The sequence below is a fragment of the Poromitra crassiceps genome, assembly GCF_964638095.1.
Source record: "Poromitra crassiceps genome assembly, chromosome: 5".
In the NCBI taxonomy this organism is placed as follows: Eukaryota; Metazoa; Chordata; class Actinopteri; order Beryciformes; family Melamphaidae; genus Poromitra; species Poromitra crassiceps.
In genome coordinates, this window is record NC_139642.1 from 49,721,109 (window position 1) to 49,735,186 (window position 14,078).

Here is a 14,078-nt window from a genome sequence, read left to right on the forward strand (position 1 = left end):
GTCACCCTTTAATGATGGTTAGGCCTATTGTCATTCAATTCTGAATTGTGAAGAAATGACATTAATAAACAACATATTATAAGGTTTATGTCTCTTTCTTTTACATGCTTGACCTTGAAGTAAGTGTGTGTGTGTGTGTGTGTGTGTGTGTGTGTGTGTGTGTGTGTGTGTGTGTGTGTGTGTGTGTGTGTGTGTGTGTGTGTGTGTGTGTGTGTGTGTGTGTGTGTGTGTGTGTGTGTGTGTGTGTGTGTGTGTGTGTGTGTGTGTGTGTGTGTGTGCGTGCGTGCGTGCGTGAGAGAGATAGAGAGAGATGGGGTGATATCACCGTGGATGGCTGTCACACAATTATGCAGTCTGTACCACCCTCTAGTGTTCATACAACAGATTATTTTCTCTTCTAGAGGAAGTGCGTCACCGGAGCAGAGCGAGCTGGCCGGATGCAGCTGACAGCACATTTGTAAACATGGCGTCCGTGACAACAGGTGAGAGTGAAGGCCCCGCCAACACAACAATGTTGGGCACTTGACAAGATTTACAGGATTAAAACCATTTCGCTATTATTAGTTATAACCGCTGCATCAGATGAGAACGCCGTCGACGATGCTTTACAACCTAGTTAGAGCTATGATCTTCTTTGTCTCAGACGCCGACAGCGGCCGCTTCATTCATGGCTACCGGCTAACGTTAGCTAAGGATTGAGGGCTGTTGTGTGAGCCCAGAGGGCTAAATCAGTCGGCTATCAGCCGCGTTACTTTCATACTTAGTATTGTTTGGATTGAGTGAAACTAAGCATGTTAAAAAACCAGGCGATAGGAAAGGTAAAATATAGCTAGGTTATGTGCAACGCGAATTGTTGCCGTTTTCAAGTATGAATGGGTCATCTCAGCTCTCCGCTAACGTTACAGGCTAGCTTACTGACGTTAGCGTTGAAGCTATTTCAAATTTGAACTCTTGTGACTGAAACGACGCCATTTGTTTACCCAGACCCATTGCCCATAACATTGGCCGCTTATTTTATTTTGACCATCACTGTAGTCACGCTGTGTTTTCAAGAGGTAGCTAGCTAAGCTAACGTTGCTAGCTAATTCGAAGATTAACGCTAGTCTTTTTACACAACTAACGTTAACGCTAGTTAATGTAACTGATAGGCAGCAGCGTTCTGATAAATTAATTATATTCTGGAAGATATTGTGCATAAACGCTTTAGCGTTACATGAAATGGTTCATTCTGCCCTATAGATACAGTCGGTCACGTTACTACCATAACGTGCTCTGTGTGTGTGTGTGTGTGTGTGTGTGGTGTGGGGGAAAACGGGAGGATTTCCCCCACGCTGACCCATTGACCACGCGTCTATGAGGAGACACCGCCTGAACGTAGTGAGTCGTTTTAATGACCACTGCATTAACGTAAAGTGTAATACACCCAACGTTAACTAAATTACCATTAGTTTTAAATTCTTTCTGATCGTTGTTACCTGTAAATGGAGAGTGGCAACTGTGAATTTAGCCATTATACAACTCTGAATTCACACATTCAGACATACTGGGCAAAGCCATTGTTATGGCAGTTGCTGTCACCCCCTCCCTCCGTGAAATTTAAACCCTACCACAAGATGCTTCATGTAGTTTTATAAATAACACCCAGCTGGCCATGGTCAGCACGTGTTGTGGTTACATCTACAGTGTGCTGCTGTCCCTGGAGGTTTTTGTCTATATCTGGCATTTACCAATAGGCCTGTGGCCTATTATAGCTTACAATATTACTGAGAACCTTTAAGCTGTTTCCCTTCCAAGAGGAGACTACTTCTTCAGAAAAAAATACTTTGTTTTTATCAAGATAAAAAAAAAAAAATCCTTTCCCTTTCTGTTGTGCTATTTTTAACACTAACCATACCATTCTGTCTCCTCAGCCACCTCTGAGTGGATTCAGTTCTTCAAGGATGCTGGAATCCCTGCCGGCCTTGCTGTCAATTATGCCGTTTCCTTTGTGGACAACAGGTGACCTAAATTACATAGAAGCTACATGATTCTAGGAAAAACGGTTGAGAAAATGTCATGTCATAAAAGGGTCAGAAGCTAACCATTGGTTGTTCACCTCACATGTTTTTCTGGCTCTTCATCTCACTGCAGAATCCAGAAGAACATGCTGATGGACCTCAGTAAGGAGATCATGATGGACCTGGGGATTACAGTCATTGGCGACATCATTGCCATCCTTAAACATGCCAAACAGGTCTACAGGCAGGTGAGACCAGACTCACTTCAAGTTTGGGAGTAGGCTAAATCAGAATCAGATTGATCCCCGAGGGGAAATTGGGGAATAATGCTACAGTTGATCACACTAAGGTAGGGAAAAATAAATAGAGACATAAGAAGAATAGGAATATACAATAAAACAATAAAATAGAAGTTAGGTACCGTAAATTCCGGACTATAAGGCGCACCGGTGTATAAGCCGCACCTTCAAAGTTGACTATTTTTTTCTTATATAAGCCGCACCGGACTATAAGCCGCGGGTGTTTTAATGGTATTTTTTGTTTTTTTTACAGTGCACACAGTGTCCGCGGTGTGGTGAAAAGAGGGCAAGAGAGGAAATTAAAACAGAAGTGGATTTATAGTTAGAAAGAGTGCTAAAGAAGAGAGAATTCCGTTTTTTATTTTTTTATTTTAGTTACTCACAGTACTATTGACCAGTCCAACTCAAAAGATATTCGGCAGTTTCACTTTGAGCTCTTGTTCCGCCCCTGTCCATCAATGGTTATGACGAGTCTCGCTGGGTACAGTACGCCAAAGCGATATCCATTGACTTTAACCTTTTCAATGATGCTGTTGTATGTTGCGCGTTTCTGTTGCACCAACGCGGAGAGGTCCTGCCGGACGAAAAAGCGCGTACCCTCCCAGGTGAGGGGCTTCTTCCCCGCAGCCTGGAGGATGAGTTGACGGTCGGGCCAGCGGAGTAGGCAGATGAAGATGGCCCTCGGTGGCAGGCCGGGGTCTGGACGTGGCCGAGGCGCCCGGTGTGCCCTGTCCACCTCTGGTGGTTTCTCGCCTTCCTTCAGGTCCAGGATGTAACACAGGATTTTGCCACGAAAGCGTCCATGTCACCAATCTCAGCTCCCTCTTTTACATTGATCAGGCGAATGTTATTTCTTTTACTCCTGCTGATTAAGTCATCAACCTGCGTGTGCAGCGTTTCGATGTTTTTGCATTTTATCCACTTTCGGACTCACTGTGTTGTTTTTGTCCTCCAGTGCGCTGATGCGCTTTTCCGCATTAGAAACTCTGTTCACGGTTGCATTATTTTCTTTAGTGAGTGAGTGGATGGACTTCTGCACGTTTTCAAACTTGTTTTCAAGCTGCTCAAACCTCTGAGCGATGTCGGACTTAATCGATAGTGTTTCACGGAGTAAAAGTTTAGCCCAAGCCGTGTATCTCCAGCCTCCAGCAGGTGAGTCATTTCCTCATTCATGGCAGTGATTGCTTCGTCTTTTTCTTTCTGCTTACCTGTGTTGTGTTATGTTATGTTATGTTATGTTGTTAAAAGAGGGCAAGAGAGGAAATTAAAACAGAAGTGGATTTATAGTTAGAAAGAGTGCTAAAAAAGAGAGATTTTTTTTTTTTTTTGGGAAAAAATCCATAGATAAGCCGCACCGTTATATAAGCCGCAGGGGCCAAAAAAGGCCAAAAAACGGGGAAAAAGCCGCGGCTTATAGTCCGGAATTTACGGTATATACAATAAAGTGTAAAAAAAATATGTGCCCCTACAATCTTTATCAAGTACCATTGAGTGAGAAGATGTGCGGTACATGTTATATTATATGCAGCAGTGTGAGTAATAATAATAGTAATGATCAATCAAAGCAATAAAACAATCTGATTTTTTTTAACATTCCTGTGCCTCCCATCATACAAAATAGCTTTTCTACCCCTAACCAGGGTGGGGTAACCCGCATGTTTCACTGGGCTGCAACACACTGGGGCATCGCTGTTAGCACAAGTTTTAATTCATTCGGCCGTAAGCAGCCGTATGTGTCTGACTCTGGATGGCAGACGCGGAGCTGTTGAATGGATTTGTGGAGTTTGTTGGTTGCGACTGACATGAGGCTCAGTTACGTGGGAGTGTAAGTTAACGTGTAATAGGCTAAACAACAGTCTGAGTTTTTGAGTTTTCTCTGACGAAGTGTGATTGTGAGGGAGAATGCCCTGCTGTCACGATGACAGCTTGCACTTATCCACTGTTTTACACATTTAATGAACTCATCCTTGGGTTGTACTGCTCTGTAACTTGCATCCTAGCCTTAAAAATGCTGTTTTGCACATACTTTTACAGCTTGTTCAACTTTGAAAATGCAGTATCTATTTTCTTGGTAATTACCCATTTCACACACACCATTTGTCATCCAGCAAGCTACAATGACGACAAACAGTTATTCTATTCTTGAATTATTCCAGCATCTGATTTTCCCAATTTGCATGTCTTGTCCACTGCATCCAAATTCAGCCCAATTTTCCTTCTACATTACCCCTCTCTCTGTATGTACCTCCCTCTGCAGGATATGTGCAAAATGGCCACTGAAGCCATTTCCTCAGGACAGACCAGTGTTCAAGCTGAGCTCAGAAGAACTGCCAATACTCGTGAGTAACCGTTTAAGTTAGCTAATAGAAATATTAAAACAACCAGTAGTGTGTCCACAAATGATTCCTCTGCATTCTTAATTTCATCACATTTAATAAATGTGCTACGACCTTCCTAAGCTCCCGTTGCAAAGTAGAGATGATGTAAATGTGATTTGTCACGCATTCATTTACTTTCTCAAATGTAGTTTTTATCCTTCAGTTTTATTTTAGAAATCAAGCACCACATACAGTAGATACTTTGTAATGCAGCAGCAAAATGTAGAGGAGAAAATGTGCATCAGAAAAGCAATGTTTCAATTAATTTATTGATGAAAGTTTGTATGTAGATTGAACTCTAGGCTAAATAATATTTGCAGCTCTTGTCTTTTCAACACCTACACGTAAGCAGTCTTGACATTCCCAATTATATTGACCACTTTGTGGGGTGTTAATTTACCTTTTTCACCAGCAGCCATTTTGTGTCTAAACAGCAGGAAGTAACAGGTGCAAGCAAAACATGAAGGTTTTCCAACTTCCAGTCAATTTAGGTGTTCCAGTGCCCGGGGCCTCATTAATGTTTTGGTTGCACCTGTGTTATTTCCTGCCTTTTAGACACAAAATTGCTGAGGTAATCGACTTTTGGTCGGCACCAGACAGGGAATGACCTATCACGTACAGGATGATAAACCAAGGAGGGTCATTATAAAACTTGGTATTCACATCAGGACCTTTATTTGAAACGTGCCACATATCATGCACGAGTTACATGGAAGCGTACCAGGCACCGACTGGGAGGAGCGAGCTGAGGGTCGGGATCTTCACCCCAATCTAATTTTTTAGGTATACCCTATTTGAGGATAATGCTGCTCAAAACAAGATTTTCACTGGCCTTATATGTTATGGTTATTATGTCAGCTGAAATGGGATTTTTTTTTATTAATTGAATTGTATGTTTTAATCACAAGATAAAGTAATTAGGCCGAATCTTATCGGGACAAACTGCGGCTCCTTGTTGGACTCAGTTGCCAGGTTGACATACCTGGACACTTCCATTTCTACACTACGCTTTCTCTATTCTCCATCTTAACTTTAGCACGTTGGAAAGGCTTCACACATTTGTGAAGGCCCTCATGAAGCCCAGCTGTCTTCTGGTCTCGTCTCGGGGACAGAACATGAAGCCCAGCTGTCTTCTGGTCTTGTCTCGGGGACAGAACATGAAGCCCAGCTGTCTTCTGGTCTTGTCTCGGGGACAGAACATGAAGCCCAGCTGTCTTCTGGTCTTGTCTCGGGGACAGAACATGAAGCCCAGCTGTCTTCTGGTCTTGTCTCGGGGACAGAACATGAAGCCCAGCTGTCTTCTGGTCTTGTCTCGGGGACAGAACATGAAGCCCAGCTGTCTTCTGGTCTTGTCTCAGGGACAGAACATGAAGAGTTCCCATCTCAGTCAGAGGGAACTGGCTAAATCAAAGCCAGATAAGAATGTTTCTGTGTCATCTCAGCTGCCACTCGGATGATTGCCAACGCCCTGAGCCGCGACTCCCCGCCGAGCACACCTCCCCGCCGCCCCGACAACCGCCTCTCTGTCACAGTGTCCAACAAACAGGCAAACAAGGGTGGCAAAGCAGGTACATGTCAATCACAAGTAGGGATGCAGCGGTGTGAGTTTTTGACGGTATGATAACCATGGACAAAAATAACACGGTATCGTGGTATTGCGGAGCTTTATGTGCGGACCATCTGTGTTTTTCCAATAGCCGAAATATTCCCATACAGCAGACGTCGGGGGGTCCTTGCGTTCTCCTGCTTCAGCCATTATCACACACAGTTGTAATCACAGTCAGGGACAGCTCCTCTCTACTGTGCTCTAGTCTAGGTAGGCATGCAGCCAGGGGGAGAGGCCACGTAAGCTGCACTCTGCAAGTGACCTGGGCACTTTGTTTTGGGGAAACCGCTGATACCGTGGGGAATGTATGACGGCAAATCTTAGTGGTTTTGATACCGTGACGTTTTCAAAACGGTATACCGCTGCATTCCTAATCACAAGTACTTCCTCTCTTTCCTTTCCGCCATTTCCTCTCTAAAACATGTCTCCCTTTCTGCTTCTTGACCCATGAGTCTGGTCTTCTCTTTCACCTTTTCCCTCTCGCTCTTGTCTGCCTTCCTCTGTTGTTTCAGTGGCGAGTCAGCCAGCAGACGAGGGGAACGGGTTACCAGGGGTGAAGCGCCGGCGTGTGACAGCCGAGATGGAAGGCAAGTACATCATCAACATGCCCAAAGGCACCACGGCACGCACACGCCGCATCCTGGCCCAGAAGGCCGAGACAGGTAGGCCTGACCCGATGGCCTGGGAACAGCACCGGCAACTCGCTCCAATGACCGCTCTGCTTGCTTTACCAAAAACTACTAAAGACTCACATTTATAATGAAATTCTTGCAAAACTAAAAAACTGCGACTCATCTGAAGCCATACTGCGAAACGGTGCCTGCTTTGACTCCCTCTCTCTTGTGCTGTGTGGTAAACTAATCCATTGTCTCTTATTCATGCGTCTCACTCCAACAGTTCAAGCTGTGCTCCTTTTTTATCAAGCTGTGTTCGGTTTCTTTCTCTCGGATCAGCTAGATAACCCGACCATGTCTGTCATTTGTCACAAAGAGCACTGTTTCTGTGAACTTTTCCCGTCTTATTTTCTTCATGGCATGAATTTGCACGTCTTTGCGTCGCTGAAAAACCTTTATCGTGCTAACCTCTTGGGCTGGAACCATTATTCAACATTATCAATAATGTGAATGATGAAATAACCTCTATTAGTATTAACGGTTGTCAATAAGTTGTCACTACTCACACCTATTTGTTCTCTCACTTTTTGTTTCTATTCAAAAATGACTGATGCTCACAGCAGTTGTGAGAATGACGAGCCGTCAAACAAGAAGCCTTCAAAATAAACACAAGCACCACAAACAGTGGGAACACACCTTTAATATGAATGGCACGTAAAACAAGCTTGCTCGACCGGTATCGAGCCACCCAAACTAGGCCATCTGCTCAGCATTGTCCAAAGGAAACTCATATTGCAGAATATAATGGTGCTAAATATAGCTGACAATTTGTATTCACTGTCTTTCTTCTGGTCTTATTCTGGCCATCTCTGGCTCCCTTAATGATGATGATGCTTCTATTGCTAGCATTTGGAAATAAGACTGCGTATAAGTTGGCAGCACATCGTCACTGTAAGTGTAAATCTGTTGTACAACTCTTGCTTCGGTGGTCGTAGCGTAAAAATACATTTAGAATCAAGCAAAAGACTGATGTGCGTTGCCCGAGCTCTCAATGAGACCTAGTACAGTGCTAATTAGGGCTGCACAATATATCGTTTCAGCATCGTCATCGCAATGTGCACATGCGCAATAGTCACATCGCAGAGCATGCAATGTCAAGCAAGGTAAATTAACTGATAACATACAGTAATGCATGCCCTCTCGGTGACGTTCTAAGCTCTTTTCCTACTAACTATAGTACTTTTACTCACTTAGGATCCTGCAACTCACCCTGTCTGTGGCTAAAAACACACTAACTTCCTACTACGTCAACCACGCACGTTACCCACTAGGCCACCTTCTTAAATGAGCAAGGCTTGATAGACCTATTCAAGAGTTTTGGTGAAAATTCCTGTCTTTTTTCATATCGCAATATATATCGCAGAATAAAAAAATATTGTAATGTCAGTTTTTTCCAATATCGTGCAGCCCTAGTGCTAATGTTAAGCTAATGTTGGCCCAAGCGCAGCAGCAGTAACAATAAGGTTATTCTGAGTTCCTATCAACTGGTGTGATCAGGACGACATGGCACGATGGCAGTATTAACGATTCTCCTTGAGCCGGCAAATCAATTAATTGCTAGAATAATTGATCACCAAACTAATTGTTGCAGCCCCATTGTGAAATAATGTACTAGAAATGAACATATCACATTGACATTGTGACATTGTCGTTGTGTAGCACTGTGTAATTGCTTCTCACTCTCTTCCTTGAAAAGGTGTGAAGCGTACGTCCGTTTTTGAGAGACTTGGAGCTGAATCGAAGGCAGACACGACAACAAGCAATAACAAGGTCAGACCTTTTTGGTGTGTCTCAGTCAACAGCTCATTGTGTTCTGGGTGCCAGCCTGTGGGTGAGATCTTTATTCATAAACCGTCATCTCTCTGCAGCCCACCGGTGTTTTCAGTCGTCTGGGCGGAGCGGACGAAGAGGAGGACGTGGGGAAGACTTTCACAGTGGACAGGGACTTCGGGGAAGAGGACGACAGCGATGGAGAAAGCTCTGTCCTGCAGTATGCGGGCGTCCTCAAGAGGGCCCCCCTCTCCCAGAAGAAGCAGCCCGCCCCCAAACCAGCCCGCACCACCCTGCGGCGCCTGGGGGGCAAATTCAAACTACCTTCCTCTGACTCTCCTCCTCCCCCCTCCTCCTCCCCCGATGGCCTCCCCCCTGCCAAGCTGAGCGTGCTTCAGAGACTGGGCAAGCCCCCTGCCACGCACCAGAGCACGGCCGCCTCCCCCCTGCCGGCCGACACGCAGGACAACAGGGTGACCAGCACCCGGCACCGAGACCTGGCCAGGCCGGCCCTGGCCAGCTCCAAGGTCAGCAGCAGCACAGGGGCGGGAGGTGGGGCGGGAGGCGGGGCCGAGTGCCTGGGGGCGCAAATGGACGTCGGCGAGGTCAGCGTCTTCAAGAGACTGGGCTCCAAGAGGACCTAACACACAATGACCTCTGACCTCTCCCTACAACATATTTAGACTTATTTTTAATTTTCTTTTGTATCGCCACCTTTTGCACCCATCCTCGCCCCATCCGCACACACGCAGGCTGCAGAGCGTTAAGCCTTCTTCTTGTGCAACTGCACAAGAAGCCTGAGTGTATAGAGGGATGAGATGCTGCTTTGTGCTCGTAAGGCTTAACTGTTGTCAAATATGTAGAGGGTTTTTATTTTTTAGTCTCCAGCCTAAATCTCATTAGGCTGCCAAATGAAGCGTGGTCACCTTCAGTGTAGTGTCCAAACGTGTCATTCACTCCAGGTTTCTGCAGGAACTCCTAACCTCCCTGTAATTGTGTTGCTCAACCAGAATGCTCTTTATCACGTCTCGTTCATATCTCCACGCCATCTTTTCGTTTTACTAGTTCCAATGTATTTGTGAGATTAAGATTAAGGCATGACATCCACTGCTCCGCCCGTGGTGGTGGAACAGTCCTGAATGCATACCGTTGAGAAGAAGAAACAATGCCTGTCCCCCAGAATGCATTATAATGTACAATTGCCTCAAAGTTAATTATTAGTGAAAAGAAATTGTGTGATGTAAAGGGTTTGGAATTGTTCCCTCCCTCACTTTAGACAGACTAAAGTGTAATTTGCATTCTGAGGTGGAGCGGGATGCGATCCACCGACCTCCCGCTTCCAAAGGGCACATGCTAACCACTATGCCAAGAGAGCTCAGGTCCCTTGGCGGAGCTGGTAAACAGGCCTTTATCAGGGATGCAAAATAGTCACCTTTAGGCGACAGTCACCCTTTTCATCCCAAAATAGGATTTCTGAGTGATTTTATGTCTGCCCTGGTATCTGTCACCTTTTTCACTTTGCCTCCCTGCTTTATACTGGGGAGTGAGTTTAACCAACCTACTCGCTACCACTCGGGACTCAGTCATTCAGTTACATAAACTTATTCCTTAACACTGAGCTGTATGTTCACCGTTACGACCATAAGAGCTCATCTACAGTATGCTCCATTTTCGTCCCAAAACAAATGCGTCTGTTTCAAATGATGTAACAGTCACTGCCCACATACTTTCATGCATCTTTCACATCTCGGTCACGTTAAGCAATACAGTCAGTCTGGGCAGTAGATACTCAAATGTGTGTGTGTGTGGTACAGCTCTGTTTGACCCGCATCTGTAAGTTTTCAGAAAACCTGCAGAATTACACACGAAATGAACGCCGAGTATGCACAGAAAGCTCCATCCATATGCGTATCCGTATTTAACGTTGAACATAATTGGGCCTTACGGCTGTAAACGTGTTACCATCACCATGTCAAAATGACAACCTCTTACGTTTTGTGTGTTGGGTAAAGGAGAAAAGTGGAAAACGTGTTGATGTGGAAGGCTTCTGAATTTCAACCCTGGACTTGGAGGTGGGAAAAGGGTGAAACTAAATGACAGCGTGACCTCTCCGAACACTTGAATCAAGGAAAAGCACCGCACCACCTCATCATCTCCGTTTGTGGAGAAATTGAAGTGTACACTACCACTTCTGGATGCCCACTTCAACTTTTCTACCATAGTACTGAACATTTTCTATAACCACCTACTTTGAAGGCCAAGTCAGTAGATTACAGTTTATATTGAAATGCAGTTGATAGATTTGGTAGATGTTTATTTCACACAGCAGAAAACTTGTTCTGCTCTGTATATTTCTATACTGTATGTGGACGTTCTTTTATTATGCATAAGAAACCCTGAAATGCCACCGGGCCTGGTATGCGATCTCTGTACTGTAGGTACAGCAGATGGCGCCAGTTCACCCTCCCCAGTATGGGTCATTAACACTTGTGTACATGTTTTGTCTTTTAATCTTCACATCAGAGCTTTCTTACACACTGTACAGAATTTCAGACAAGTAATCATGACAGAAAAATCAAATGGTCCTGTGAATTTCTATTTTACAGAACAAACTCTGGTACAAACAAGCCATTGATTTTTAACATTATGAAATAGAAGGTCCGCACTACTTGGATGCAGTGTACTGGATACAATTATTAAAAAAGAGGAAGGGGCCAAATGTCTTTGCTTTTTTATTTCCTAAACCATTGTCTCCCTGAAGGTGACACTTCAGAGCATTGTCAGCTAGGACAGTGGTTCTCAAAGTGGGGTCCAGACCCCATGAATCGCTATGTGAATTCCATCCATAGGGGCCCAGGAGCCTGGGACAAAATCTGATCAAATGGGGGTCTGTGTGGTCTACCTTGTGCCGCTTTAGGGGTCCTTGATGTGAAAGAAATTCAGAAGCACTGAGCTAGAAAACCAACTCGTAGGTCTTGGTAAAAGCTTTCTGTACATGTGAGTGCTGGGGGGTTAGATGGAAATAATTTTTAGTGACCTATAAATCTGACTGCAACTGTATCAGAGTTTAGATGAGGATACAGTATATACAGACAGAATTGGTTGAATCTTCTCAAGCCTTTAAGGGGAATAGTTCCTCATCTTACCTTCTTATCACACCAATAATTGTTAAATAAATTATAGTCTTGTTAATGACACATGTATCATTCACACATATAGCATAACCCAGTGGTTCCCAAATTTAGGGTCGTGACCCTAAGTGGGGTAGCCTGGAATTCAAATGGGATTGCCTGATTTTTATTTTTTTTCCCACACCACACATTTTATTTATTTAGTGAATGCAAGGTCCTTAAGCCAAGCAGTTGCCTCCTGATCTGCTGTATGGAGGGTGACTAGTCCTCCTTCAAGTCTTTGTAGAGGGCAAGCTTCGATGATGTGTTGCATTGTCTGCTGCTCTCCACAAGCACACAGTGGGCTTGGGCTGCTGCCTCACTTGTGAAGGCTGGCCAAGCAGGGCAGGGGCCATGTCCAGTCCTGAATCTATTGAGGGTTGACCACTGCCTCCTTGGGAGGTGCCAGGGACCGGTAGAGTGGGGTCTGACACCAGGTGTTTGGGACGTCCTTGGACTCCATTCCTTTTTCCAAGCTGATTTGGTGGTGAAGTCAGCTGGTGGGGGGTTCTTCCAGATTGGTCGTCTAGATGGAAGACGAGCAGTGGGTGGGTTGAAGATGTCTGTGTGGATTTGTAGGTGGGGGGAGTCTTTGGCCTTTTGGAGCATCCTTTGAGTGAAGGCTTCTCGCCGGATATGTGGAGGGGCTATGTTGGATAGGACAGGGAGCCAGGGGAGTGGTGTTGAGCGGATTGTCCCGGTGATGATTCTCATGGTTGTGTTGAGTTGCGTGTCCACGTGGTGTGTGTGGGATGACCTGGACCAGACGGGGGCGCAATATTCTGCAGAGGAGTATGCTAGGGCCAGTGCTGAGGTACGCAGTGTGGGGGCTGTTGCCCCCCACTTTGAGCCAGCAAGCTTGCAGAGCACGTTGTTCCTGGACTTCACCTTAGCTGCCGTTCCTTTCAGGTGGTCCTTGAAGGATAGGGTCCTGTCAAGGGTCACTCCAAGGTAAGTTGGGGTGGGGGCGGGCTTCAACTTAAGTCCGCTCAGGTGGATGTTCAGTTCTCTAGCAGCTTCTGCATTGTGGAGGTGGAACACACTGGAAACTGTTTTTGCTGGGCTTGGTTTTAGGCGCCAGGTTCTACTGGTCCAGTTTGGTGAGGTCTTCATTGAGCCTGTGTTCCAGTGAACCAAAGTCTGGTGCTTGGAAAGCCAGACAGATGTCATCTGCATAGATAAATTGCGGGATTTGGTGATGGGTAGGTCGTTAGTGTATAAGTTAAACAGAGTTGGAGCTAGAACTGACCCCTGCGGGAGCCCATTCTTCTGTGTTCTCCATGCGCTCTTGTTCTGTCCCAGGTGGACTCTGAATCTCTGGTTGGTGATGATTTAATACACATGATTTAATATTACTGAAGATGATTAGGGTCACTTGCGATTTTTGTTTTGTTTGTTTTGTTTTGTTTTGAGTTTAAAGTGATAATCTCTAAGATTTCAGTTTTGTTCTCTTGGGTGACACCTATGGCGGTGGGTGGTAATTGCAGGTGAGATCCAAACAGTGTGATGTCACAAGCTATCCGGATACACAATTAACTGGACAAAGAGTGACTTTATGCCTCTCTCTGATGTCTTCACCCCCGGTTTCCTGGAAAATCTCCCATTCAAACTGGCAAAGGACCGCCTCACCTATCTTGGCTTGACCATACCCAGAAAACCTAAACAAATATTTAAGTTAAATTTTGGTGCTTTTGTTTTAAGACTTAAAAAGTGTATAGAAAACTGGAAAATCCTACCCTTGTCCATGATTGGCCGTATAAACTCAGTTAAGATGGTTTCACTTCCCAGGTTCCTCTATCTGTGTCAAAACCTTCCTATCTTCCTCACATCGGTTTTTTTCAAAGAACTGGACTCAATAATTCTGAAATTAATTTAATTTAATAGATGCAGACTAACGTTTCGATGCGACAGCTTCTTCATCAGAGTCAAAACAACTCCGATGAAGACGCTGTCACATTCACATTTTAGAAGCTGAAATCAGAGAATTTTGACTTTTTTTCTTACAAATTAACCAAAAGGATTAAAAGACTAAAAGAGTTGGCGATTAATTTTCCGTCGATCGACTAATCGAGTAATCCGTTTTAGCTCTACTACAATGTAAATTTTATGTAGGCTACATAAAGCTTGTGAATGGTCATGGGAATTATATTCGGGATCCTTGAAAAGTCATGGAACATTTTTGGG

The 14,078-nt window shown here is 44.7% G+C and overlaps 1 protein-coding gene across 1 annotated transcript; it reads left to right on the plus strand.

Moving 5' to 3' along the window:
- Positions 1 to 463: 463 nt before the first annotated feature.
- Positions 464 to 11,387, plus strand: cUnh19orf47 (chromosome Un C19orf47 homolog; the record flags this gene model as incomplete). Its single annotated transcript, XM_083636746.1, has 8 exons — positions 464 to 482; positions 1,911 to 1,998; positions 2,131 to 2,245; positions 4,554 to 4,635; positions 6,117 to 6,242; positions 6,793 to 6,942; positions 8,651 to 8,724; positions 8,823 to 11,387. 8 exons carry the CDS (start codon positions 464 to 466, stop codon positions 9,366 to 9,368), a joined length of 1,200 nt encoding a protein of 399 aa, XP_083492872.1. The 3' UTR covers positions 9,369 to 11,387.
- Positions 11,388 to 14,078: the final 2,691 nt, after the last annotated feature.